The following is a 27,192-nucleotide window of genomic DNA, read 5'->3' as shown; positions in this document are numbered from 1 at the left end:
GGACTATCTCTCACATGGAGAACGTGAAAGATTTGTGGGAGGATATCAAACAGAGATTCTCAATTGGGAATGGTCCATGGATTAAGCAACTGAGATCGGATTTGGCTAATAGTAGGCAGGATGGTCAACCCATCGTGTCCTATTTCGGTAAACTCAAAATCTTAATAAATAACTATGATCATATACCAGTGCATGTTCGTACAGGTTGCAGATGCAATTTTACCATTGAATTGTAAAGAAAGTGTGAAAAAGAGAGAGTTCATCAGTTTTTAATGGGCTTAGATGAAGAAGGATATGGAACAGTGCACGCTAATATTTTGAGCCTAATATGAATCGTGTCTATGCTATGGTTGTTTAGCAAGAGCAAGTGCGAACTATGACACGAACCAAGGATGAAAGAGACAATCCCATGAGTTTTGCAATCCGGGCAAGTGGTCAAATTTCAAGGGGGCGGAAGATAAAACCCCATTTTGTTCTAATTGCAACCGAGAGGGACATGATGATGAAAGTTGTTTCCAGCTAATAGGATATCCAGAATGGCGGGATAATAGACCACGTGGAACCTCGCTAGACAAGGTAGTGGTCAAAAGCGTAATAATAAAGGTGGACGTAACAAGGGAGGAGGTGCTCGTGCCAACGTCTCACAGGCAACTAGAGTTGATGGTGGACGAGGAGTTGTGACAGATTCAGATCGAAAGGGTCTTAGTGGATTGAATGATGAGCAGTGGACAACTTTATTGGGAATGTTAATTTCTCATCAGAATGGTGCCCATGAGAGGCTGACAGGTAAACAAAGTATTTTTCCTTGGATTATTGACATAGGAACTTCCCACCATATGACATGAACGTTAGCATTTTTGAGAGAATTGCGTGACATTGTGCCATGCTCAGTCGAGTTACCTGATGGAGAAAAGACCATGGCAATGAAAGAAGGAACTATGTTGCTTGGAGGAGACTTGAAATTGCGACGAGTTCTTTTTGTGCCCAATTTGAAATGCAATCTAATTTCTGGATCACAACTTCTTAATGATTCAAATTTGGTTATTCAACTCACTAACAAAATATGTGTTATACAGGACCTAAATTTGAGGAACTTGATTGGAGCGGGTGAGCAACGCGAGGGGCTTTACTTTCTCAAGGGAGTGACTTCAGTACATGCTTGCACGATGGTTAATATGGAATCCTTTGAGCTTTGGCATAAAAGAATGGGTCATCTTTCTTCTAAGATGGTAGAGTTAATTCCGAGAAGCTAGCAAAATGGTTAGGAAAACCAACAAAACTTGTGAGTTTGTTTTAGAGCAAAACAAACAAGAGAGATCTTCTTTTCTAGTGACAATAAAGCTAAAGATTGTTTTGAATTGATACATTGTGATTTGTGGGGACCTTATAGAGTTCCAGCTTCATGTGGAGCAATTTATTTCTTGACAACTGTTGATGATTACTCTCATGCTGCGTGGATATATTTGCTGAATGGAAAAAATGAAGTGGCTTGTGTTCTTAAGAAGTTTATTGTGATTAGATTCCAATTCGAGAAAAATGTGAAATCATTAGAAGTGATAACGGAAGTGAATTTTTGTGTTTGAAATAATATTTTGATGAACATGGGATATTGCATCAGACTTCTTGTGTTGGAACACCTCAACAAAATGGCCAAGTGAAAAGAAAGCATCGCCACATCCTTAATGTTGCAAGAGCTTTGTGTTTCCAAGCAAATTTACCCATAGAATTTTGGGGAGAATGTGTACTCGCAGCTAGGTATTTGATTAACAGGACTCCATCAATATTATTGAATGGTAAAACCCCATATGAGATTATTTTTTGCCAACCTCATTCTTATAAACATATTCGGATTTTTGGTTGTTTGTGCTATGTGCATAATCAGAATCAAGATAAAGATAAATTTGCTAGTAGAAGTTGTCGGTGTGTTTTTGTTGGTTATCCGTTGGGAAAGAAGGGGTGGAGATTGTATGATTTAGAAGCCGGTGAATACTTTGTATCAAGAGATGTAGTGTTTGCTGAAACAGAATTTCCATATGCTGATAAGAAAACAATAAGTGATGAACTCCTTAAAAATAGAGTTATGGAGTTGGGTGATGAAGTTGATGATTTAGAAAGTGACTTGAGAGAGGAGCACGCCAAAAGTGTAGATAGAGAAAATGAGGTGAATCATGAAATGGAGGCATTGATCCACAAAAACAATGAGGACGTGGAAAGAAATGAAGTTGTCGAAGAGCAGCTAGGCAAGGGACAAAGGGTCAAGCAACCGTCTGTTCATTTGAAAGATTATGTGACAAACGCCATCATAATAAGCCCCTTGACATGCTCATCTGCCCAATCCGATTCCTCAGGTACGCCTTATTCTATAGCATATTATGCGAGTTATGAAAAAAAATTTGCGCAACACCAGTGTTTCTTGGCAGCAATTACCGCAGGACATGAACCAAACTCTTATGCATAAGCAATTAAAGATGAACTGTGGAGAGAGGCCATGAGTAAAGCAATACAGGCTTTAGAAGATAATGGCACATGGACAATCGAAAATTTTCCACCTTGGAAGAAAGCAATTGGGAGCAAGTGGGTGTATAAAATTAAGACAATTCTAATGGAAGCGTTGAAAGATACAAGGCGTGGTTGGTGATACTAGGAAATAAACAAATTGAAGGCATAGATTATCAGGAGACTTTTGCTCCTACGGCAAAAATGTGCATTGTACGCACCTTTCTTGTCGTTGCGACTGCAAAGAATTGGGAACTTCATCAGATGGACGTTCAAAATGCTTTCTTACATGATGATTTAAAGGAAGAGGTTTACAAGAAGATGCCACCTGGATTTGCCTCTCAATCATTAGGGAAGTATGTAGATTTTGGAAATCTCTATACGGTTTGCGGCAAGCACTTAGATGTTGGTTTGCGAAATTGGCTGCATCTTTGTAAGCTTGTGGATTTCAGCAGTCATATTCAAATTACTCCTTGTTCACTTTTCGAGTTGGGACTGCTTAATTTAATGTGCTTATTTATGTTGATGATCTCATTATCTTCGGTAATGATATTTCCGATGTGCAAAAGTTCAAGAACTATTTAAGTCGTCATTTTCATATGAAAGACTTGGGGAAGCTGAATTTTTTCTTGGGGATTGAAGTGGCGAGAAACTCATATAGTATTTTCTTGTGTCAACGTAAATATGCGTTGGATATGATTTCTGAGGTCGGATTGCTAGGTTCCAAGCCGGCTAAAACTCCTCTTGAACAAAATCACAAGCTAGACCTTACTGAGAGTGATGATGTAGACAACCCTTCTTAGTATAGGCGCCTAGTGGGTCGGCTTATTTATCTAACAATAACTCGACTTGAATTGTCTTACTATGTGCATATTCTTGCACAATTCATGCAACGGCCAAAGAAAGCTCATTGGAAGGCAGTTGTGAGCGTTTTGTGTTATTTGAAAGGAAATCCAGGTTAGGGTATTATGTTGCGTGCCGATTGTGACCTTAAATTGTCTGCTTACTGTGATTCTGACTGGGCTAGTTATCCTTTGACGAGACGATCTTTGACTGGTTACTTTGTTCTTTTGGGAGAATCACCTATCTCATGGAAGACTAAGAAGCAACAGACAGTGTCTCGCTCATCCGCTGAAGTTGAATACAGGTCTATGAGTACTACAATTTGTGAACTTAAGTGGTTGAAAGGATTATTGGATTCTCTTGGTGTGGCACATTCTCAACCTATGCACCTATATTGCGACAGTCGGGCAACTTTACATATAGCCACTAATCCTGTTTATCATGAGCATACCAAGCATATTGAAGTAGATTGCCACTTTATTAGTAATGAGATACTTAATGGTAACATTCAAACAAATTATGTACGTAGTTCAATGCAGCTAGCTAATATCTTCACGAAGGCGTTGGGAAATGATCAATTTAACTTTCTTGTTTGCAAGTTGGGCATCAAGATCTCCCTACTCCAACTAGAGAGGGGTATTGGAAAGGCAAATATATTGGAAGAAAGCCAGCTGTGATATGCTTTTATTTAGGCCGTTTACTTAGGAAGTTTTGTGTGCATATCTTTTTATTTATCTATTGTGTTGTCCTTGTATTTTTGGTAGTTTAGCCTAACTAGGAGATTGTTTGATAACTGTATCTTCTTGTATATATGTTGCATTTCTGTGGCAATAAAAGACATAATTCTCATTCCAAAATTTCTCAGTTCTTTTACAGAGTGAGAGGAATTACTGGAATTACGCGTATATCAAAGTAAGATACGACAAGCTCCACAACCAAAAGGGCAGATCATGTCAGATTCAAAAGAGAGCTTTGGCTTCCACTTCTTCGGATCAACTTGTTGATAATATCAAGGGCAAGAAAATCAAATGAAATGTTGATACCTAAATTTTGACGACCCGACTATTCACTTTTTGCATTAAAAATTAGGGATTAATTTTAACCCCTAAACAAAATTATTAGAATTAAATCACATAGCATGTAGCTATTAGGAGCATGTTTCAATACACTTACATGTTCATGAACTAGTAACAGATGGGCTTAAGTGAGAAGTTTTGAACATAATTGCATTGGATCGGACTGACGGCGGATAAACTCAGATAAATGACTTTGAGCTTTATTTAAGTTAGCTCACAATATGACCAAGTTCGACACAAATTTGGGAAAAATCTTAACGGGGCATGAAAGGTCATCGAGGAGGAATGAATATCTTTATTAACAAGAGGTAATCTGGTCAACGGGATACAGAAAAGTGTGATATTTCCGCTCCGTTATTTCTGCACAATAATCTGCCAAAGAAGGACCGTTGATCAAATAAAATATATAGATTGCTAGAAGAGGATTGGTCAACAAAGGTTATATATTGAGTCATATATTTCTTGTTTTAAAACAAGAAAGAGTGCACTGTCAAAGAAATCCCACGCATCCATAGGCTTGAGCAAAAAGGAAACAAGTTCGCTGCACAAACTCAGGGACAAAGAAAGAAATATTGTTGGATATACTCATGGCTCTATTCACAGCAAGAAAGGGAAGAAATCGACAAACTTGCGAGCTGATATTCAGTTTGAAGAAATAAAAATCGAAAGAGAATATTCAGCACATGTTCGACCGACTTGGAGCTGCCATATTATAAATATAGTAAACCTTTAGGGAGGGGGGCTTCGCACACACATTGAGAGAAACAAAAGTAGAGAGTGGGCGTCGGTCTCCTTGTTAAAGGGAAAAATATGTATGTTGGGAGATCTCGAAACAAAGTTCACGTTCGGGGAGTTTTCGGATTCTAGCACATCGGCCCTCGGCGCCGCGCTACTGTGCATCGTCAATCGCATCAGCTACTCAAGCCACACCATCAGTCGTTCTCAAGCATTCTCCGACAGCATTCCGACATTCGTCAACCTTGAAGCCACCGCCACCGTTACTACTCCTGTAACCTGGCTTCAGCAAGTCCGGCGTCACTTCTAGCAAAGCTCGGGTGCCCTGCACTCAAGCGCTATTGACATTCCAACTCGATTGCTCTGCCATCATCCGTTTTTGTCCACACTGGCCAATAACGGCAACCCCGAGCCATATCGATCGTCTTGCTGTGCTTGTTGAATTTCTTTGGCAGGTTTTTCCAAATGCTCCAGTTCAGTCCATCAAGAAGCCTCACGTGTTCTTGCGGTCATCGCAGCTCCTCACCACCGTGACCATCTTGCTCACGACCTGTTGCTGGTGTCTCCTCAAGCTCACTGTTATTGCCTCTCGTGACTTATCAAGTCCATCTTTAGAGGAAGTTTAGATAAAAATTTCGCTAAAGGAAGGCACGCCACTTTGGAGATTTTCTCTCAGAGGGGGGCCAATTTCTCTGAGGTCAACGGAGACTTTCTCTCTCGATACCCACTTTTTCACCGTGAACGCTTTGCTGATTTCAACGGCAATTTTTGGTGGCCAGCAAGTGTCCAAGTTACTACACCTCCCTTGTATCCACCATCCCAGGATCATGGTTCGCGACATGCCCTATTTGGAGGATAATATTTGGATTAGGTAAAAATCTTATCTAATTTAATTTCCAAATATTCAGTTTCCTTATTTGAAACATCGTCGATGCATGTGATTGAAATTTCTGATATGCTATCATGTCTATAATCTCAAGTAGCCTTCTAAATTGGGAAATTTGCCTAATTTCACAACATGCATACGATTGACAATCCGATTTCACGCCCAAAATATGACTCGCAATCGCACGGAAAAATTGCCAATCCGATCTCATGCTCAAGATACGATTCGAGATTTTGTTAAAAATTGGTCAATCCGATATCATGTGCAAGATACAATTCGTCAAATTATTAGATGGATATCAATCATATTTGTTGTCGTGTTGTTTGAATCGATTTTGTTTCCGTAAAAGAAAGTCTAAAAAATAAATAGATTTGAGTAGGATTAGGTTCATGTTAGAATATCGCTTGTTTTAGGGGAGTTTGCATGTTTAAGATTAGGAAATTTATTCATTTCAAATTTGTTGAATAAAAATACCAAAAACATTAATTTATGATGTTAGATTTTCTTTCAATTAATTTAGATTGCACGTTTAATTATTGGACAATTTTAATTTCGAATTTTATAGAAAAGAAAAGGCTAGAATTAGAGCATTCTTTGCACGTTATCTAGTCATTGCATATTAGGATAAGATTGCATGTTTAATTTAACTCTATATAATCTTTCTAATTAATAATAAGTTTAGATAATTTTTCCTAGATAGATTGCATTTTAGATTAGGGATTACCAAGTTAAGATAACATTCTAGTTTAAATTAGGATTTGGTCTAATCTAATTCATAATATAAGTTGGATGATATCTTAATCTAGATAGACATTTTTTGTTTTTTTTTTTTTTTTTAAATTTCGAATTTCACGTAAAATACAAAAAAAACATTGTCTTATAATAAATTAATTTCTTTCTCTAGGATAGATTGCATACTTATTAAGAAAACATTAAAAAAAAAACTATGATTATGTCATGTAGTTTAGGTCATATTGCTATGTCATGTCACTTCATGTTAGATTAGTAGCATGTATTGCATAAAACATGATTCTCATTAAACAAATGAAAACAAATATTAAGTGATTACGTGTTAATCAGAATTTATATCTAGGATTGTTGATATAAATTCTGATCTAATATTGCAGATGCTTTCATTGCTATGAGGTAAGTCTCATAATTTGTTTATTGCTTTGTTTAGGTGTTAAATTGGTAGTTTGCGCACTCACATGATCACCTCATATGTTAGGGAACTAAATTAAAATCAATTTCAGTTGCTTGCAAAACATTTTTTCGAAAATAAAGAGAAATGTATTGAAATGATGTTAAAGAAATCTGGCGTAATCAAGTGGTGCATCACCAGCCCGACCCCTCGTCGTCACCCCCAAGAGCATCGAAGACTGCTCTCTCGAGCAATCCTCCCTTGCCAATGTTGCCTCGATTGAGCATGTCCCCCTCAGCCATCACACCATGGACTCCTCCTCCACTCCCTCGCCTTCCTCCCCCACGCCGCCTCCGCCCCTACCAACTCGTCCTCTGCCGACTGCGCCGTCGACTCTGCCCTCGCTGCTGAGCCGGGGCTACGCCTCGTCCACACGGACTCCTCTTGAGCTGAGGAGATCACTGAAGAGGCGCCCGGACCGACAAGGAGGAGGAGCTCTCGAGGCGGAGAGAGATGAGCGAGAAGGCAGAGAAGAGGGAGGAGCCTTTGTCTCAGAACGCGAGGAAAAAGAAAATGATTTCCATCCATTTTCTGATATTTTGAAGGATTTTTCCCAGTTGACGGAAATTATTTTTCTTGATCCATTCATTCTCTTTGAGCCAAACAGTGGAAAATTTGGTTGACGAAACAAACGAAGCCTTAATCATGAATCCACGTCCATGAACCGTAATTTTGTTATGCTAATGGGGCATTGCCAACCATCTTATTCTAAATTCTCATAATAGTATTCAATTTGCCTAGTTCGCAAAATTTTCTAGAGACAACTCTACGGTATCTCCAGACTAAATAAAATACACTGTAACCGGGATTGACTTTTGTTTCTTTCTTTTTTCTATAGTAAGTGCTACAGCTCCAGCAACAATGTCGAAAGACGTTTACCATAATTTAGCAGCTCCCTTCACTAACTTTCCTCTAGCCTAATGGCTCTAAGAGTCTCTCGAAAACCATATCGACGTTTGAAATGTTGTTACTTTCAACAGATGCATGGAAACCGCTCCATCTATAAGGATAGTAATCTAGTAAAAACCAGTGACAGCCAGTTTGGTCCGCAAATTCAATCCCTTTCTTAGCCCATGGCATCGTAGAACTAAAATGACAAACAGACATAGAACCAGTTGTACATGGATGTGTGCATTACACCAACAAGCATAGTGTTCATACTTCAATTTAAAAACTCATAATAAATATGACTCAATTTAAACAATTGAGGTAAATAGGAAGTCTCCATGGCCAATGCGCTGAATGTCAAATCCCAAAAGGTTGTCCGGGAGCAAGTAGTGCTTGATCAGCAGCCGCAAGATTCGGGCCCTCAAAGAACTGTTCACAAACATACTCGTAGTCTTCATTATCTGACGAGCAATACAGATAATATTAGAATGAGACCACACTTCACACACCATGATTGCTAATTTCTCATGAACCATAGATGAATATTCAATGAATGTTACACTACTAATGAGGCCATCACTATGTCCACTACTGGTTTTCCGAGATGAGTATGCATTGGCCATGGAAATTACACTTTGATCAGTCCTTACCATCAGAAAAGTGAGATAATTCAACTGCTACAGAGAAATAATCAGAAGTAATATCTTAGAAAACACCTATATAACTCTCTTTGTATGCAGTTACAACATTTGCTAAGTTGACTAGACCCAATCAAACCCCTAAAAGGAGCTTACCAGTGTGGAAAAATTGAGTCGAGGATCATACTTGAGATGCCAAATGATTTAGCCTTCAAATGAGCCAGCTTCACATTTACTTGTTTAGTTCCCAAATGGGATTGATAATAGCAGATATCACAAAAATATCCCTCTTTTAAACTCATTAAAGGGTTTCCTAATGTGGTCCGGTGTTGAGTTTTTTTTGGCACTCTCTCTATGGTTGCTCTTTGTGCATTTCTTGGCAGAAAAAGGAAAGAAAAAGGACAAAACTGCTTTCCATAAGGAGAAGAAATGAGCTAATGCAATTCCTACTCTTCCATACACAAGCACGAATCTGTCCACTGAAACAGAACTGCGGCAGAAACCAAAGCCATAGAGTTGATAACGTTCTCCTTTCACTCCAGCAAATGATGCTCTCACCACATTCATTATCGCAGCCAATAATAATTCTGCCTATTTCCAGTATAGAAGTGCCAAACTTTCTTCTCAATTTTTTTCACAGGACAGTATAGATAATACCATAACACAACACAATCGACTACATTACAGGGAGAAAATTTAACTTACTGGAAGCTAGGAAGCTTGATGATGGCCCGTAGAGTTGTCCGTATGGCTGTACATTTGTATTTGCTGAAGGCTCCTTTTGGTTCGAACCGGAAGTAATTTGGTTCCACATGGCATTTTGGGAATTGAGACTCTGTAATTGAATTGGCAATCCAGCAGAAGTAATACCACTGTTTCCTGGATAGAGAGAGAGTTTGAACTATCAGAATTTTTTTGCATATAGACAAGGATATGAGCTATTAAAGTAATAGAAAAAAATTCTCGGTATTTTCTACTTCTATGACGTGGTAACAAAGCCTTAGAGGTGATAGTGTTCTCTGTTTTCGTGCCAGCAAGTCATACTCTCACCCATTCATCACCATGGCGAATACCGATTCTGCATATTTTCATATAGAAGTCCCAATTTCCACAAGACTGGATAAAACAATACCATGCCGCAAAGAAATCAACATTGGGGGTGGAAATTCAACTTATTGAAACCTGGGAAACTTCCGTATGTATACGCTGAAGGCTCCATTTGGTTCAAACCACCAATAATCGGGTTCCGCGTGGCATGTTGGGAATTGAGACTTTGTGGTTGCATTGGCAATCGAGCAGAAGTACTACCACTGTTTCCTGTGGAGAGAAAGAGGGGAGGGAGAGATAGTTAAACGGTCAGCATTTTGATGCATATAGACGATCTGAGCTATTAAAGAATTCAAAAATAGGTCCTGAAATACATATGAAGAACCAATAATTATGACATTACGACTACATTCCCTTCTCGAAGATGCATCATCCGTTGATTTCGATTAAATCGATTGAGGCCCTGAAATACACCTCAAGAATGCCAAATAATCAGGACATTGCGATTGTGTGCTTCATGAGTAATGATAATAGTCACTGATGCTCCTCCCTTGTAAAATATTTCGCCATATTCTTGTTTGACTCCATGACACTAATGGAATCGTTGATTTCAATCACCTCCGAAGCCATATCATCATCATCGGGATTCTTGTAATACTCACTAAGGGTGTACCATCGTTCGAGTTGAGTGTTAAGTGTTTTTAAACTCATCAAATGAGTTCCTAGTGTGATCAGGTGTTGAGTGCTTTTTTGGCGCACTCTCTATGGTTGCTCTTCGTGCATTTCTTCGCAGAAAAAAGAAAGAAAAAGGGCAAAACTGCTTTCCTTAAGGAGAAGAATTGAGCTGATGCAATTCCTACTCTTCATTAAACAAGCATGAATCTGTCCTAGGCCAACGCGAAGAGGTGATAACAATCTACTTTTGTCCCAGCAAGTTATATTCACACCACATATATCACCAGAGAGAAAATTCATTCTGCATATTGTTAGGGTGGAAGTCCCAATCTTTGTTCTCAATTTTTCCACAAGACAGGATAAACAATATTATGCCACGAAGAGATTGACATTGGACGGAGAAATTTCAACGTACTTAAAGTTGGGAAGCCTGATGTTGACCCGTACGGTTGTCCTAATGGCTGCACATTTGTATCTGCTGAAGGCTCCATTTGGTTCAACGTGGCATTTTGGGGATTGAGACTTTGTGATTGTATTAGCAATTGCGCAGCATTAATGCCCCGGTTTCCTGGAGAGAGATTAAAAATAAATTAGTATCCGATTGATGAAGCCCATAGTAGAAATGTGGCAAGCCAGGAAAGGCAAGTCTCCTAGGTGTGGGATCAACATGGAGTCCATAAGTTCCTAATGTTGTGATTTATACAGACAGTTAAGCTAAATAGCTTTTGGTCCCAAAACCCATCTGAAGAACCAATAATTAGGGCATTGCAATCACATACTTCATGAGAAACGAGAATAGACAACAGTGCTCCTCCCTCCCAATAGACAACATTGCAATCACATACTTCATGCTACTTATGGAACAGTTGATCTTAAACACCTCCAAACCCATATCATTGGAAGCCAGTATATTTCCCTCCCAAAGATGTACGCTACTGTGAAAGGTTTTAGTTGCAACATATCACTTTGATGATCTAAAATCACAAAAAAAAGTGGCTACATCTCAGCTAGTGTTTAATTATAGGCAACTTTTTCTTTTCCTCGCAGCCAACTAGAGCACATACCTTCCACTGTGGATGCTGAAGTTCTAGGAGGTACTTTCAAACTAACATGACCGCCCCGTCTCGGTGGAGGCGTATTGTTGTCAGCTGGATGGAAGCATTGTTGATCTCCTAGAACTTCACACGGAAAAGAACACGAGATCTTCTCCAACATGGAACTTGAAGAAGCCTCAGCTTCGTTTGATGTGACATCATTCCAATTCTCATAGGCCTTTTTCACCAATTTATCTGCACAGACCTGGAAGACTTGAAAGTTACTACTTCCACAACCAGTCACTTTATCAGGGTTATCTTACACCCTAGGTGACTCAAATAATTCAGGCTGGACTTGTATGGATATCAAAGGCACTAAGAAGATGTGTCTAATATGTTCCCTTTTTTTCTCAGACAGATCAAACAAGGTAGGAAGATGCAAAGTTGGTGGTCAAAATACCAATAAGGAAAATCATGGACATTGAGTTCACAGAATTTGATGAAAGCAACCAAAAGCATCTCGACTTGAAAGTACCATAACACGGTGAATGAGTCAAAAACTTAGAACTCTGTATGAGCATACAGTGCTCCTAAGCTGCTGACTGCACTCCTCATGTTGCGGACGGTGGTTGTGGTCTCACGGAGGGTGCTTCTGGTGATGTCTTCTCCAGGGGTGAGAGTAAAAGAAGAGGGCAGCCTTTGGAGGAGTTTGAATTGGATGTGGATGGAGATTCACTGGTCTTGGTGCTGATGGGGGTTGATGAGGCAAGATTCTCTTTTTATCAGTTCCATCGTTGAATCGTTTTGAGGTAAACAGTGAGGAGGATGTCTCCTTTTGGGTACTCAACAGTATCAAGGCTGTTGGCCAGGTCCCTGGAGTCTCCTTCCGAGTGTTCCAAGATACAGCCATGAGTCTTTTCAAGGAGCTTGAGAAAGGAAATGATGGCCCTGAGCATTTTAAGTCCTTGAAAAAAATCAACGAATCGAAATGCCTTCAGTGTTCCACCAATAATGATAAAACTCCCGACAGAAAAAGGAGGTTGTGAGTGGTAGCAGTGAAAAGGACTCTTCATTGTTTATATGAAGGTCAATATTAGGTCTTGGATTGTCAGGGGGCTGAATGATGGAGACAAGAGAATGGTGATAAATTTTTTTAGTGGAGACGGGACATAGTGTCATTAGGAGACTAAAATGGAAGATTGTCAGCTGGATGTTGCCAGGAAAACTCTATTCTGAGACTTCAGTATAATGGAAAGTTATATGTGCATGTAAATGCTTTAAACGACATTGTAGATGATTTGTATTGTAAATGAGCTCTTTTGGTTCTAAGCTTTTCTCTACATGGCTTTGCCCCCATTTTGTGCCCATTTTCTTTGACCTAAAAAGAAAGTAGAAAATTATCATCAGAGAAACTCTATTTGCGTTTGTTTTTGCTTTTCCCCTGGCATTTGCAAAGCTGATTAAAACAGCTTAGCATCAGAGACACCCCCTTAGGAACTCGAAATTGCGATCATCAATAGAAAATAATCGCTAATTCAACATAATTGAATGCACCGAATTCTTAGAAACAGCTATCTGATTAACTATCATGCCTACGCTATATTGACAATGTAGATAAACAGCTATCTGATTAACTATCATGCCCATGCTATTTTGACAATGTAGATAAAATTTTATCTGCTAATCTGAGGTCAGGGGTTGTCCCTTGCAGATTGCATGGAAAATACCAGAAAAGGTAGAATTTCCCAGTTACCTTCTGATGGGGAGAAATTATGTCAGCAGCATAATGCACCCCGCCGGCAGTTAGGCCACTGACTTGACCAATGCTGTTGAATATAACACCGCGATCATTTCCATTATCGTGCAAGAGTTTCCCATTTGAAGTGCAAGTTTTTGCATGATCTACGAGGGCTTTCCACTTCTCCTCTCTCATGCCCTTTCCGAGAATCTGCAACAAACGTAATAATAATCTTCTTGGTTCAGGGAGTTCAATCCAAATTGAGAACCATGTGCAAAATCTCACATTTCTCAGTTTCTCGGAGTCCAAGTAGAGTTGTTGTAAAAACTGTTCCACGTTACGTATTCCTTCTGCAATCAGCCGCTTGTAAAATGGTCCATCCTTTGCTATATTTTTCAATCTCCAGACCTCATCGTCAGATGCTGGTGGATAGTGTTTCTTGTTTGCTGAAAAGCGAATAGAAGATGAAAATTGCAGTAACGCTAAGATCAATAGGCCAAACAAAGCTTCTTGTGCAACTAAAAACTCTCTTAAGCTATTATGTGAAGAACTGAGACAGATAAGCTAAGGAAGCCCTTATTCCGGCTTCACTCAGTTTAGTGAGATTTTTCCATCTTTGGCAATCTTCTTCGAACCACCGGACTTCATCATCCGATACAGGCGGATGAAGTTTTTGTTTCCCGCAAAATGAAGAGAACAAAGTCAGTAAGGTCTCAATCGCTATTACATTAATGACTAGCAGCAAACACTTGATAGGCGTCCAAACCTCTTCTGGAAAGGATCCAAAGTGTCAACATTCTGTAGTAATAGATAAGCTCTTCTGAAGCAGGACACTTTATCGCTATTACCAGGGGTGTCAGTGGTTTGGTTCAGTTCTACAGCAAGAAAACAGATTTACTTTTCAGGTTTCGGATGGTTCAATTCAGTTAACCGAACTTGGGTTTGGTTCTTTTCAGATTTCTTATGGCTGAATTTGGTTAAGCCAACCGAAGGCAAAACCGAACTTGGGTTCGGTTCGGCTCGGTTGGGTTCTTTGGTTTCAGATGGCTGAATTCGGTTAACGGATGGCTGAATTCAGATTCGGAATTCAGATTCGGTTAACAGATGGCTGAATTCAGTTAACCGAACGGAAGGCATGTGCCTTCACGTCGGTTTTTCGATTGAGTTATTTTCAGGTTTCGAAAGGTTCGATTCGGTTAACCAGTTATGTGCCTTCGGTTCGGTTCTGACATCCTAGCAATTACAGAGCAGACCCTTTATCTTTTTTTCGGTCGGTTACAGAAACAGTGGTCGAATAAAAACCAGACCCTCTTTTTTCTTTCGGTCGAATACAGCATCGCCAGCGGAGCACCTCGACTATTACAATCCTGTGATGAAATGAAGCTCTTGAGCGGCCATGTCCCACGAGCTCTACGGATCGGCGGGGGGCTCAGGCCCATTCCGGAAGCGGTGGTGGCGATGAAGTTTCTTTTTTGGCCGAAAATTAAAGATATTTTATTACTAACCAGATACTAAAGCTGCGGTTGGCAGTTGGATAATATTTGGGATAGGATATGATTTATCCAACGTTTGGTGCTCGCTCAAGACACTATAAAATCGGATATAATTAGGATATAGACAAGATAAAATTATCCTATTAGGTAGGTGGGATAAATGTGGATATAATTTCTCATAATAAAAAGTTATTTTTCTCAAATAAAAAACTTATTAAATTAATAAAATTGAAATTATATTTCAATATCAATAATATTTGAATTCTAATTTAAGAAATTAAAATAAAAAATACTTTTAATTAATCTTATTTTAATTTATATATTCAACTTTAATTCTATATTATAATAAACATTCAATCTATAAATTAAATATTTATATTTATTATATAGTTTAGGTATTTTTTGTATTTTAGGTATATTAGTACAGTTTACTATTTGATAAATTTTTTATTAAAGGATGATGAAAGGGGAAAAAATAATAAAGAAAATTATATAAGAAAGAGGAAAAATAAATTGAGAAATAATGTTACAAGAGATTTTCACCATCTCTATTTATGAGCATTTAGGTTCATTTATAATGATATGCCGTTTATATCCAAAAAAATGAACATATTCGATTTTAATACTGCGATTCACCAAACAATGGACATGATATAAAAAAATTTCAAGATTTCGTATATTATTCTATCCAGTCCTATCCTGATTAGAAATCCGAACAACCAAACGTAGCCTAATGGGTTACAAAACGATTCGATGTCCGAACATAAAATAAGCTAAAGATAATGAGGGGATTTGAATTCCAGCTCGTCGGAGCGAGTCAATTCGATGAGCCTTAGCAATCCAATCGGCGGCCTGATTAAATTCTCCGGGCTCAAAACATAGTTTAATCTCCTTAAGCTGACCCAACAATTCCTTGCAATCTTGGATAATAGAGCGTGTAGCCCATGGATTCCTTGCAATCTTGTATAATAGAGCGTCCCATGGATTCCTTGCAATCTTGAATAATAGAGCGTGCAGCCCACGGAGGTTCAACCCAACCCAAGATGGACTCCACCACTTGCAAGCTGTCGGACACCAAGACTCCATTCAAAACATTTGAAGTGTGCATGTTCTGTTCAGTTGGAAGTGTTACTCCAGTTCGTTCACTTCGTGCCGCTTCTTTCTCTTTCCACCAATTGAACGCCTCATGGATAGTTAGGGTTTCAGCCACGAACGCGAAAGGGGCGAAAATTGGTTTCGCAAATCCATCGAGGAGGATGCCCTCTCCGTTTCTTCTCACCCCTGCTGCTGATCCCTTAAGTTCAGAGCTGATCCATGAACTATCCACCGAGATTGTGAAGAAGAAGTCGGTTGGTGGGTCTTCTGATGTTGCTGCTGATGGGCGTCCACCAGATTGAACCACTAGTTTTATATTTTTAACATTGTTTTATTCTTATCCTTTTTTTCTATTAGACAAATTGAACGGAATTAATATAAGGACTTTTTTTTTTTTTTGTCGGTCCTCTTATTCCTACTCTACACTCACCATGAGGCTTGTGCCCCGCCTCGTGCGGGCGTGGGAGTCGCAACCCACTCTCGAAACTTACTCGTCCTACCCCCATCCCCCGAGAATGTGGGGATTTGAACCCCTCACCTCCCCCCTTCCATGTTGGAAGGGTGGCACGGCGAACCCCAGTGGTTAATATAAGGACTTGACTATACTAATTTAACAAGTTTTATGATTTGATTATACTTTTTGAAAAGTATGGAGTCCATATCCATTTTATGTGGTAGTATAAGATCATCATACCTTCTCCCCTATGGTCCTTGACAGAGAAGGCATCTGTTTTTGCTTCTCGGATTCGTGTATTCTTCCCATAACTCGATGCCACTTTGAGCCCTATCCTGAATTTTTTGCTCCTATTCCAACTGGAATTGTCGGTAAATATCATATCTCCCAGCTCCCCAACACCCGCCTTGAGCTTTACTTGGAGATTTCCCGTCAAAAGCGGTCTCTTTCCTTCTCGTTCTTTAACCACGTAGCTATCAAACTCTTCTGGAGCCCAATTTTCCTCATCGTCTCTATTGAAGTCACCTTCAAGCACAACGACGCCCAGCTTGATGGAGGCTTCTGGCCCTGATGTAACAACATCCCTTGTATCCGCATCGATCAAGGCAACGGAAATGCGAGCACCACCCTCTCCTTCTAGTTTCTTCCCAGTAAATAGAGGAAGTGACAGCTTGTTTTGTAATTGAAGCTGTAAGTTTCTCACGTTATTCTTTGCCGTAGATTTACCAATAGCCCTGCATTCTCTCCAGAGAACAACCATCAGAAATAGGAACGGGTACAGAAGCAGGAAATTGGAAAAGTAACTATAAAGAGAGACAAACTACGAACTATGAATGTGCACTCGTACCTTGCAAGGTGGGGAGACTGAATGTTTGCAAGCTCCACCGCTTTTGTCTGGCCAATAACGCCAACAGCAGAATTGCCAAGGTTGGAGACCTCAAAATAAGTTAAGCAGAAGGGATATGTCTCAGACAAAGTGTAAATTCGATCAACTTTGTTTATCTTACCGGATTTTGAACAGCACTCTCTGTTGAGCATACCTGTTGTACCTCATCTTTCAGAGCATCCTTAATGCAACTACACCATGAAAAAATGACACCTTGAACAATGGCTGTCTTGTGGACTTATTTGTAACAAATAGACAAATATCCATACGTAACATTTTAGTTACTACTTCATACGAATGTCAGACTTGATTACAGTCTAAGTAGCACCGACACTCACACGACACGACACGACACGACATGCCGACGCGTCGTTTCTCAAAAAACAGAAAATCCGACACGTTATGACACACGTTGTATATTAAATATATATTTATATATACATAATAAATTATTATTTTTATGATTATTTCAATCAAATTAATTTTAATCAAATTCATAAATAAATAAATAATTAAAAAATTCTAGAATGAATTTACATTAAAAACATTAATCCGCCATTTATTAATATCATTCATTATTTTAATTTGATAAATTCAACCCTATTTCAATAATTTATAAAACTTGAAGAAAAATTAAGCGATTCATATTCTGGACTTGCATGTTAGATATGTTGGAAGAGGAGAAAAAAATTAAGGGGTGAATTGTGTATCACGGAAAGTGGGAGTCAAAAGAGAAGAGAATATTAGATCTTTCTTCTTTCTTTATTTATTATTTTTATTATTTTGTTTTATTTTTCACACACACATATATTTACATCTCATTTATTGAATTTTTAAAATTGACCTCGATATCGGAATCACGTGCTGGAAATTCATATGTCAGAATTCCAACTCGAGTATCGAAGAATATCAATAAAGTTGACCAAGTGTCCGATTTTCCGACACGTGTTGACCGAGTGCCGAAGAATGTCCGAGAGTGTCAGACATGTGTCGAAGTGTCTGACACGACACGAAAACTCTTGGAGAGTGTCGGTGCTTCATAGATTACAGTATAAAAAGATGGATAGCAGTCTACCAGACTCATCAAATGCATTCCTTTAATGTAACGCAACATAGAAAAGTCAACGCAAATCTGGATTACAATTTTTATCCAGTACATTGATAACTGAAGCAAGTAAAGTTTAATTAGCAGCCATCTTAATGCAACGTCTTTTCAGTGATTGAAAAAATAATGTATGTGCAGGTATTACACTTTGCTGAACAAAATCATGGACCGATGGCTTATGATACTCCATGATATTTCTACTTGTCAAGAGAATACAAATGGAAATTCTCCTAGAAGAATCAGTTGATGCAGATGAGCTACAGCTAACAAACCAAATAAAATTTATTCACCTTCGACAGTATTCGGCCAAGTCAGATTTAGCACGCTCCAGCTCTTCCCTGACCTGTTCAGCAAGGAGCAATGTCAAAGATTACATTGCAATCTGCCACGTCTCCATCTCATACAAGTTTCACATCACAGGTATCTTCATTGTTCTCCTTCGACATGCAAGTTGTCATTGATCACATTTTCCAAGATTCAAGGAAAAAATTATGTCCAAGCCACTTCATTGAAAATCTGGATCTTTTTGTTGTCCGTACTGTCCGAAACAACATGATTAGCCTAAATCACGTTCTTAGTGGAATTGCTTCACAGGAAAAGCCTAGAACAGTCAGCGGGTCATTTTTACCACTCAAACGATAATTTTCTACTCATCTCGCAGCAATTTCTCATGCAGATTTCAATCCGGAAACTGACTGGAAGGTCAGACATGAATCCAACCGCTCCTAATTGAAGAGATCAGCAATTGAAGCACAATAAAGACTGTACTTTTGTATGTCCAAGTTGGCTACTTTACTCATCTTACCACTCTCCGGACATCGTCCTCTGTCAACCAGCTCCTCGGCACAAGATTTCTCCCGGACCAACGCCATGTTTGACTGCGTGAAGATCAGGTCAGCACAAAAGTACAATCAAGATGGTACAATTTGGCAAACAGGACAGCAAAGTAACCCAGTAACAATAACAGCTCACTGGCTATGTAAAAGTTTCAAGAAAGTTTAATTCAAATCAGGAGGAAATAATGCGATTGGCCCAGGCCGAAATCGCAAAACAGAGTCGAGATGGCAACATTGGGGGTCTTTATGCTTCGTATCTAATCCACAGCACAATCCCACGAACAAAAAACAGAACAAAAGCGATTTAGAACTGTCACGAGGCAAAAGCTAATCAATGTTATGCTTCCTTTGCCATATATCATTGTTCGGAAAAATTACCAAAAAGTCCTAAAACTTATTGTGCCAATTCTGTCCTAATTTTTTTTTTGATTAATTAAGCCCTAAATCTTTTATAGTTACACCAAATCAGTTCACCTGGTCAAAATTGGCTTATCGGTACTAATGTGACCATCGGCCGCCGCCGACAATCCTTTTTATAATAATATTTTATTTTTTGAAATGTTTTATTAATTTTTATCTTCTTTTCCTTTTTTTTTATCTTTTTTCTCTCTCTTCCTTCTTCCTCCCTCCTCCCTCCTCCCTCCTTCTTCCTTTGACTCTAGCAACCGGCCATGCTGGCTGATCGCCAGACCGAGGCGGCCGGGTGAGTCGCCTCGCCCGGCGACCGCAAGGGCAAGCCCTCGCCAAATTCGGTGAGGAGGGCCTTGCCAGATGCGATGGTGAGCCACCCTCGCCGGATCTAGCAGGGCTCACCTCGCCGGATCTGGCGGGGGCTCGCCCCGCCAGACCCAACGACGGCAAGGCCACCCTCGTCGGATCTGGCGAGGGCTCACCTAGTTGCCTTAGTTTGGCAACCGGCCAGCCCTTCCCTCTGGTCAGTCGCCGAAGCCCTAGGAAGAAGGAGTGAGGAGGATAGAGGAGGAGGAAGGAGGGAAATGGGAAAAAAAAGAGAGAAAAAAAAAAGAAGGAAAAAAGGATAAAAATTGAAAAAGTCCCTCAAATAAAGCTAAAACGAACACGATCATCAAATAATCGATCAAGCATCGAAATGCTGAGAGGGAAGAGCGAACTTACTTCATTCGAGCGATGCGTGGCCTCTTGAGTAGACTTTCTTGACCTGAAGAAGTGGAAGGCAAAGCTCTCTTTTGCGTCGACATGATTGTCTTTGCTTTTGTGGAGCTCATTGAGCACTTGGAAGGATTTGGCTGCTGAACAAACGGGAACAAATGTATAGCAGAAATGAAGGAGACGATGAACAGTTAATGTACGAACACAAGCTCAAACTCAAAATAACGAGTTTGGAGTCACGGGGGGATGTTTTATAATGTAGTCTCCGGAGAGGGCACGTCTTTTCCGAGAAGAGTGCTGTACATTTCCGGGAAAGGGTGCCGGTTTTAAAATACCTTTTTTTTTTGTCTTTTCTTTTCTTGGATTCTAGCACTTTTGCCCCCTTAACCTCGTGAAGCTGGCCGAGCAATTTCCTGGCCTATCAAATAATTGAGTTATTTTTGCCATCGACAAGAGTTTAAGGTAAATCTTTTCAACCTGATCTTTGATCCAATCGATCACATGCTCCAATATATTGAGGAAGTGAAAAAAATTCAATTAAAGAATAAATATACTGAAAGTTCTAAAATTCAACACAAATGTGTAATTAAATCTCAAAACTTTAAAAAAATACAATCAAATCTTAAAATTTATTAAGTTGGTACAATCAAGTCCTTTCATTAATTCCGTCCAATTTGACAAACAAGAAATGTTAACAAATTTAAGGACTTGATTATATCACTTTGACAAATTATAGAATTCGATTGCACTTTTTTTAAAATGTCAAGACTTAATTGTACTTTAATGAAAAATTTTAGGACTTGTCCATTTAATTAATCACTATCAATTACACGTGACTATTATGTATTAACTTATAATAACTATCTAATGTGTGTTAAGATACGCATTCGAGGAATGTTGGTCCAATTGATGATGCCAAAACGATTTATTGCTGAACATACGGTTTGATTGCCAGTTTTAGAATTTTCTTTTTCTTTGTTCTTTCCTCAGACTTTGCTAGATACTCCCCTTAACTTTATGAGCTAAGAAGCAGAATTTTTTTTTGTTAATTTTTCCACTTTTGCCTATTAAATAATTGAGCTATTTTTGCCTTCAACATACCAAGGTAAATCTTCTCAACCTAATCTCTAATCAATGGGTCACATGCTTGAATATCGATTATCATCTAGGTGCAGCTTTTGAACATGCGCCATAAAATTCCAATTAACCGCACAGCTTCTAAACGGTGCATGCCTTCGGTTGATTTTTTATGCACAACCACATCATATATAATTCTTTTCTTGGCTCGTTCACATTCCATTTGATGAAGAAATCAACGCTCCATTTGTTTTACGGTTTTTCCTTAAAAATAATTGCTATAACTTTGGTTATGTTTTTTCTACTTCTAACGTTTCACTATAAGTAAATCGTATAGGAAAAAAAAATGAGAAATGTAATTGCCATATGAGGTCTCATTTTCGTTCAGAGAAATTCCGTCCAAATCTTTCAAGTTACTATAATAGTGGAGGACATTTGGTCAATATATGAGAAATGGTGGTTGAGGATCATAGGAAGGTTCTGGGAAATGTTACCTGCATGCATGCTTCATGTTGTTGGAGGATTTATGTCGGCCACGATGTTTAAAAGCTCAAAAGCGCTTGGAAATAAGCTTCCTCCCAAAATAAGATTTATGTCGGTTGAATTTTTCTTTTTTCTTCTCTCTAACTTTACTAATTTGCCCCCTTAACCTTATGAGTTATGAACCTGCGTGTATTTTTTTCTTTTTTCTTTTTCTTTTTTTTCTACATTTGCCTATTAAATAATTGAGCTATTTTTCCCTTCAACGTTCAACGTAAATCTTCAATGGTCACATGCTCGAATATCGATTATCATCTAGGTGCCGAGCAACATAATATTTCGAATAATCACTTCTAATCTAGCGTAGCTATAACTCATAATTTTTTAATCCAATTTAGTCCTAAACCTTTTATAATTGTGTCAATTCAGTCCATCCGGCCAAAATTGACCGGCCGGCGCTGCGTGGACGCCGGCGAGGTAATTTTTAAATAATTTTTTTATTTTTCCGAATTTTTAAATATTTTTAAATATTTTTAATTCTTCTTTTTTTGGCCTTCTTCTCCTTCCTCGGCCGGACGCCGGCCAGAGTGAGCCGGCGAGTCGCCGGCCACCGCGAGGCTCGCCCCGCCGGCCACTAGCGGAGGCGAGCCTCGCCCAACGACGGCGAGGCGGCCGTCGGCCGCCTTGCCGGCCACGGCGAGGGCGAGGTTGACCTCGCCCGGTGGCCGGTGAGGCTACCGTCGCCATCGCCACCGCCACCTCCGCTGCCTCCCCCACCGTCCCCCGATCGTCGGCACAATCTCCCCCTCCGAGCTCAAGCGGTCCTCCTCGGCCGTGACCGTCGCCAAAACCCCGTTCCGGCGCCTGGGACCGACGAGGACGAGATCGAGCTCCTCCGCGGGTTCCTCAACTACACTACGCAGCGCGCGGGGCCTCGCCCTCGCCAATGGTCGGCGAGGGCTGAGCTCGCCGGATTTGGCGAGGCTCGGCCTCGCCCGGCGAGCGGCGAGGCCGCCGTCGCCGAGATCTAGTGAGGCTCGATCTCGCCCGGCCATGGCGAGGTTGAGCCTCGCCGAATCTAGCGGCGGCCGCCTCGCCATCGCTGGGTGAGGCTCGACTCCGCCAGTGGCCGGCGAGGCTAACCTCGCCGGCCCTCACCTCTAGTCGGCGTCCAGTTAGAGGAAGGAGAATAAGGCCAAAAAAAAAAAAAAAAAAAGAATTAAAAAATATTTAAAAATTCGAAAAAATAAAAAATATTAAAAATTACCTCGCCGGTCCTAGTTGTTCCCCGCCGGCGTCCACGTCAGCGCCGGCCGCCCAATTTTGGCCGGATGGATTGAATTGGCACAATTATAAAAGGTTTAGAACTAAATTGGACAAAAAAAAATGTTTATGACTGAATTGGCACAATTGCAATTGGTTTAGGACTTTTTTGGTAATTCTCCCACTCATAAATTATAACGATGAAAGAATGTGTTTTGTGGTTATCTATTAAGAAAATGTATGTACTACAAATTGGTTCAAGGAATGTTAGAGGCTAATTAGTATGCCTCTTCATCAAATTGATGATGTCAAAACGATTTATTGTTTCTTGATTTCGTCATAAGGTTGTTATTTTCCAAAGGTTGAGAATGCCACATGTATCGTATGCGGTTAAAATCATTTTGACTATGAGAACTCGCTAGTTTTCTTACCTGTGTTTTGCACCAGCTTTCTTTGCAGAGAGATGAGTGATTCTTGATGTATCATTTTCATAGGAACTCTCAATCTTAGATAATATTTCAACTACTTGAACAAAAATCTTTAATGCAATCTATAAATTTTATTGTTATTATTATAATTTTTGCATTGACTCCATGGCCAAGTGAAATTACTTTCTCATGCAAATTAAAAGCAAATACTAAAAATATGACATTTGGCTGCCTGATACATGACTTTGTTCATTATAATCCCCAAGTGTTGATCTCATCATCATTTCATAAATTATTATGATTAAACTTTATTAAAATGATCCATCAATAATAATGTCACTTTCAAACGGTACAAGTGGTGATGCCGAGCTCGAGCCTTGCCTAATCAAGCAAGTTGGGCAGGGCTTGAGCCTAGCCCGAGGTCGCCAAAGGTTGGTGAGGCTCGAGTGATCTTGGGCAAGGTTGACAGGCTCGAGCCTCACCAGCCTGTCCAAGGAAAAAAAAAAAAAAAAAAAAAGGAAAGGAAAAAATTAAATAATTAAAAATTATTGAAAATGAATACATGCAAGAAAATATTTTCCTTCTTGATTGGTGGAAAATATTTTCTAGTTCATTTATAAATTTTAGTCAAATTCCAAAAAATATGGTTATTTTTTTTAAAATGGCTTCTCAAATCGGAAACACTGTTTTTTCTGCGAAACGAATGGAGTCTTAAACTCAAAACATATTCGGTGTGTAAGTATATATCATATGTCAATACATTGGTTGACCATGAGCATCATCAAACATACTCATCAAACATACTAATAAATTACTTGAAATAATTCGCCCACGTGATCATTTTCGATCCCTAATCAAAATAACAACCAATTTGAAAATCCATCCAAATCCTATTTTATGAAATGGCATTGCTCAAAATAATTTTATTTTCATTCGTTCTCAAATACGGGCCATGACATGACGTGGGACTTTTCCTTTCAATAACGGTGCGACGCAAATTTGACCAAAACCATAAAAATGGTGAAACTCACTTGAAGTGAAATTAAACATCGAATAAATTTAAATGTGAATTGCCATGTTGCTGTCTAGGAGATTCACAATAGTGGAGGACAATAGGTCAACATATGAATAGTGGTTGTAGGTCATAGGAAGTTTCTCCCAAATTTCACTTGCGTGTGTGCTTCATTTGATGTCGGCTAGTAAAACTAAGCGTGGCGTCGGGGTGGTGATTTCCCCACTAGCGACACATGGGGGTTTACGCGGTGGGCTGTCGGTCAAAGTTCCTCCAGCAAAAAAAAAAAAAAAAAAAAAAAAAAACAGAAATCGTTTGGTAACGCAATTTGATTTTTATTTCTAGAACAAATTTCTATTCCAAAAATAGATTTGAAAAAAAAAAAAATCATAAATTAAAATTTTTAACTTCTCAATTTCTAAAATAGAAATTAAAAAATCAATTTCTAGCCAAAAATCAATTTATGTTAGAAATTTTATCGCGCGCCCCAAAAGAGCTCAAACGCACATGGGCATTGTTGTAGATGAAGTGACGCCCCAAAATTAGCAACTCATCTACCGCTCTTTCGGTTGTGTTGAGCTTCCTAAATAGACCCCAAGTGTGACCGGTTGACCGTAGATGAACATTTTATCAACTCTCTTTATTTTACGAAAAATAAATTATTTAAAAAATATATTTAAAAAAATGATCGCGGAAGCCTGTGAGATCCCGAAACGGCGTAAGTCGACAAGGGCATGCTTCGATAGATCCTCGATTATATATATAAAATAAAAAATACCGCACCACGAAGCAATCGACATTACAGGGAGAAAATTCAACGCGCCGAAAGCTGGGAAGCTTGATGGTGACTCTCACTTGTCCGAATGGCTGTGCATTACTTTATGCTGAAGTCTCCATGTGGTTGATACAGTCATATATTGGTTCCAAGGGGCATTTTGGGAATTGTGCATATACACATTATAAGCTATTAAAGGATACAAAAAAGGGTACTTCTATGATGCGGTACAAAGGCAACAAACGCCACGTCCTTCTTTCTTTGTTCTTTAACTTTATCTATGCACTCTCTGATTGTTCACCACTTTGATATCATGCTTTTCCCCCCACTTCATATCTTGTTTATCTTTCATATTCTTCCATCTAACGTGTTTTCTCTAATTAGAAATGTTACGTCGATTTTCTGCAATGTGAACTGCGATGATTGTTAGGAGATTTACTTGAAGAGTATATGAGAAGTGGTGGCTGTGGATCATAGGAAGGTTCTGGGAAATGTTACTTGCATGCATGCCTCATTGTAGAAGGATGATTTATATTGGCCTCCATGTTATAAAGCTCTAAAGCGCCTGGGACCTCCCAAAATTAGCAACTTGTCTCAGAGAATGAATAGCCGCTCATTTTCTTCTTTCTTCCTGCACGTCCACACGGCCTTTTGACAAAGAAGACAAAAGGCGAGAAGGGAGTGCATTTAATGCAAATGGGCCGCTGTCCTCTGATAAATCTTCAATACTTCCCTGTGAGGGATTGTTCCAGCTTGAGTGAACTCCCCCACTCGATTTTTCAATTAACATTGTTGATGAAGCTGGATTTATCATCCATGATAGTTACAAGATTACCTGATTCTATTGGTAGACTAACACATTTGGAAACAAAGATCTCATTCACACCGGTTGCCGAACTTCCAAACTTTATCTATGGATTACAGAGACTTTCATCTTTCCATGTAAGCCCCAATGTGATTGAGGAATGCCCCAACTTCATGGTGAACTTAGAATCGTTATGAGTATTCAAGTTGGTATGTGGGTGTCGTTTTGCAATACAATGGGAGTTACCAAGCATTATTGGAAGGTTGACAAATTTAGAAGAGTTATCCACGGATTAATATGGATCTTCGTCAAATTGATAATGTCAACAATTTACTGTTGCTTGATTTTGTTATAACATGTTTTTTTCGAAAATTTAGGATTCCATATTATATGCAGTCAAAAGCATTTCGATTATGAAAACTCAATGTTTCATTATACCTCTAAATTTGGATATATATATATATATATATATTTACCCTACTTCTAACGTTAGTCAGTCGTATTGATAATTATAAAAATGTATAATTTCCGTATGAGGTACTCATTTGGTTATTATATGAGAAGTGGTGGTGGTGGACTGGTGGGTGGTGGCGCAGCATCATGGGAAGGTTATGCGAAATGGTACGTTGCATTGGCTCGCTAGCGCGCACTAGTTTTGCGACATCAAGGCTGCGCATGACAACGCTTTTGTTCCGGAAGAGTTTTTTTCAGAAATGGTTCCTTTCTATTTCTTCAGGAATAATTTCTGAGTAAAAGAACCCGTTTGGTAACGACACAAAATTTCTACTCTTGGAATAGAAAAAGAATAGAAATGCGTTTGGTAACGTAACAATTTCTTTTTTGTATTTATTCATTTTTTATTCTTGCCGAGCCGTCGCGGCCGCCCGCCCGCCCGGTCGCCGCCACCGGCGGCCGGCCGGTGACCGGCGACCGACGGCGGGCGGCGCGGCGGCCGGCGGCGGCGGCCGGTGACCGGCGACCCGGCGGCGGCGGCGACGACCGGCGGCGACCGGCGGCGGGAAGGTCGGGTCCGCCTCCGGCGACCGGCGGCGGCGCGGCGACGACCGGCGGCGACCGGCGGGGGAAGGTCGGTCCGCC

General features: G+C 39.6%; 1 protein-coding gene across 1 annotated transcript; it reads right to left on the bottom strand.

Moving 5' to 3' along the window:
- Positions 1-8,218: 8,218 nt before the first annotated feature.
- Positions 8,219-20,458, bottom strand: LOC104447310 (calmodulin-binding protein 60 D-like). The gene is made up of 14 exons (XM_039313834.1): positions 20,261-20,458; positions 19,096-19,168; positions 18,581-18,633; positions 17,399-17,422; positions 17,147-17,326; positions 16,540-17,033; positions 13,543-13,703; positions 13,273-13,467; positions 11,550-11,784; positions 11,216-11,227; positions 10,901-10,981; positions 9,946-10,080; positions 9,469-9,642; positions 8,219-8,586 (listed from the first exon to the last, which is right to left on the bottom strand). The coding sequence occupies exons 1-14, from the start codon at positions 20,368-20,370 to the stop codon at positions 8,483-8,485; spliced, it is 2,031 nt and encodes a 676-aa protein (XP_039169768.1). The 5' UTR covers positions 20,371-20,458; the 3' UTR covers positions 8,219-8,482.
- Positions 20,459-27,192: the final 6,734 nt, after the last annotated feature.

This window comes from Eucalyptus grandis, chromosome 5 (genome assembly GCF_016545825.1).
Source record: "Eucalyptus grandis isolate ANBG69807.140 chromosome 5, ASM1654582v1, whole genome shotgun sequence".
Classification (NCBI taxonomy): Eukaryota; Viridiplantae; Streptophyta; class Magnoliopsida; order Myrtales; family Myrtaceae; genus Eucalyptus; species Eucalyptus grandis.
The sequence above is the reverse complement of the archived record's forward strand: the minus strand, read 5'-3'. Positions and strand labels throughout refer to the sequence as shown.

What these genes read in the sequence shown, in the direction of transcription:
- LOC104447310 (XM_039313834.1), bottom strand. Translation starts at nt 20,370, where the DNA reads ATGAGCTCCACAAAAGCAAAGACAATCATGTCGACGCAAAAGAGAGCT. An exon ending in CAGTCTCCCCACCTTGCAAG is followed by an intron (nt 17,034 to 17,146) that starts GTACGAGTGCAC and finishes GAGAGAATGCAG; the next exon opens with GGCTATTGGTAAATCTACGG. An exon ending in ATCAAGCTTCCTAGCTTCCA is followed by an intron (nt 8,587 to 9,468) that starts GTAAGTTAAATT and finishes ATTGCTCGTCAG; the next exon opens with ATAATGAAGACTACGAGTAT.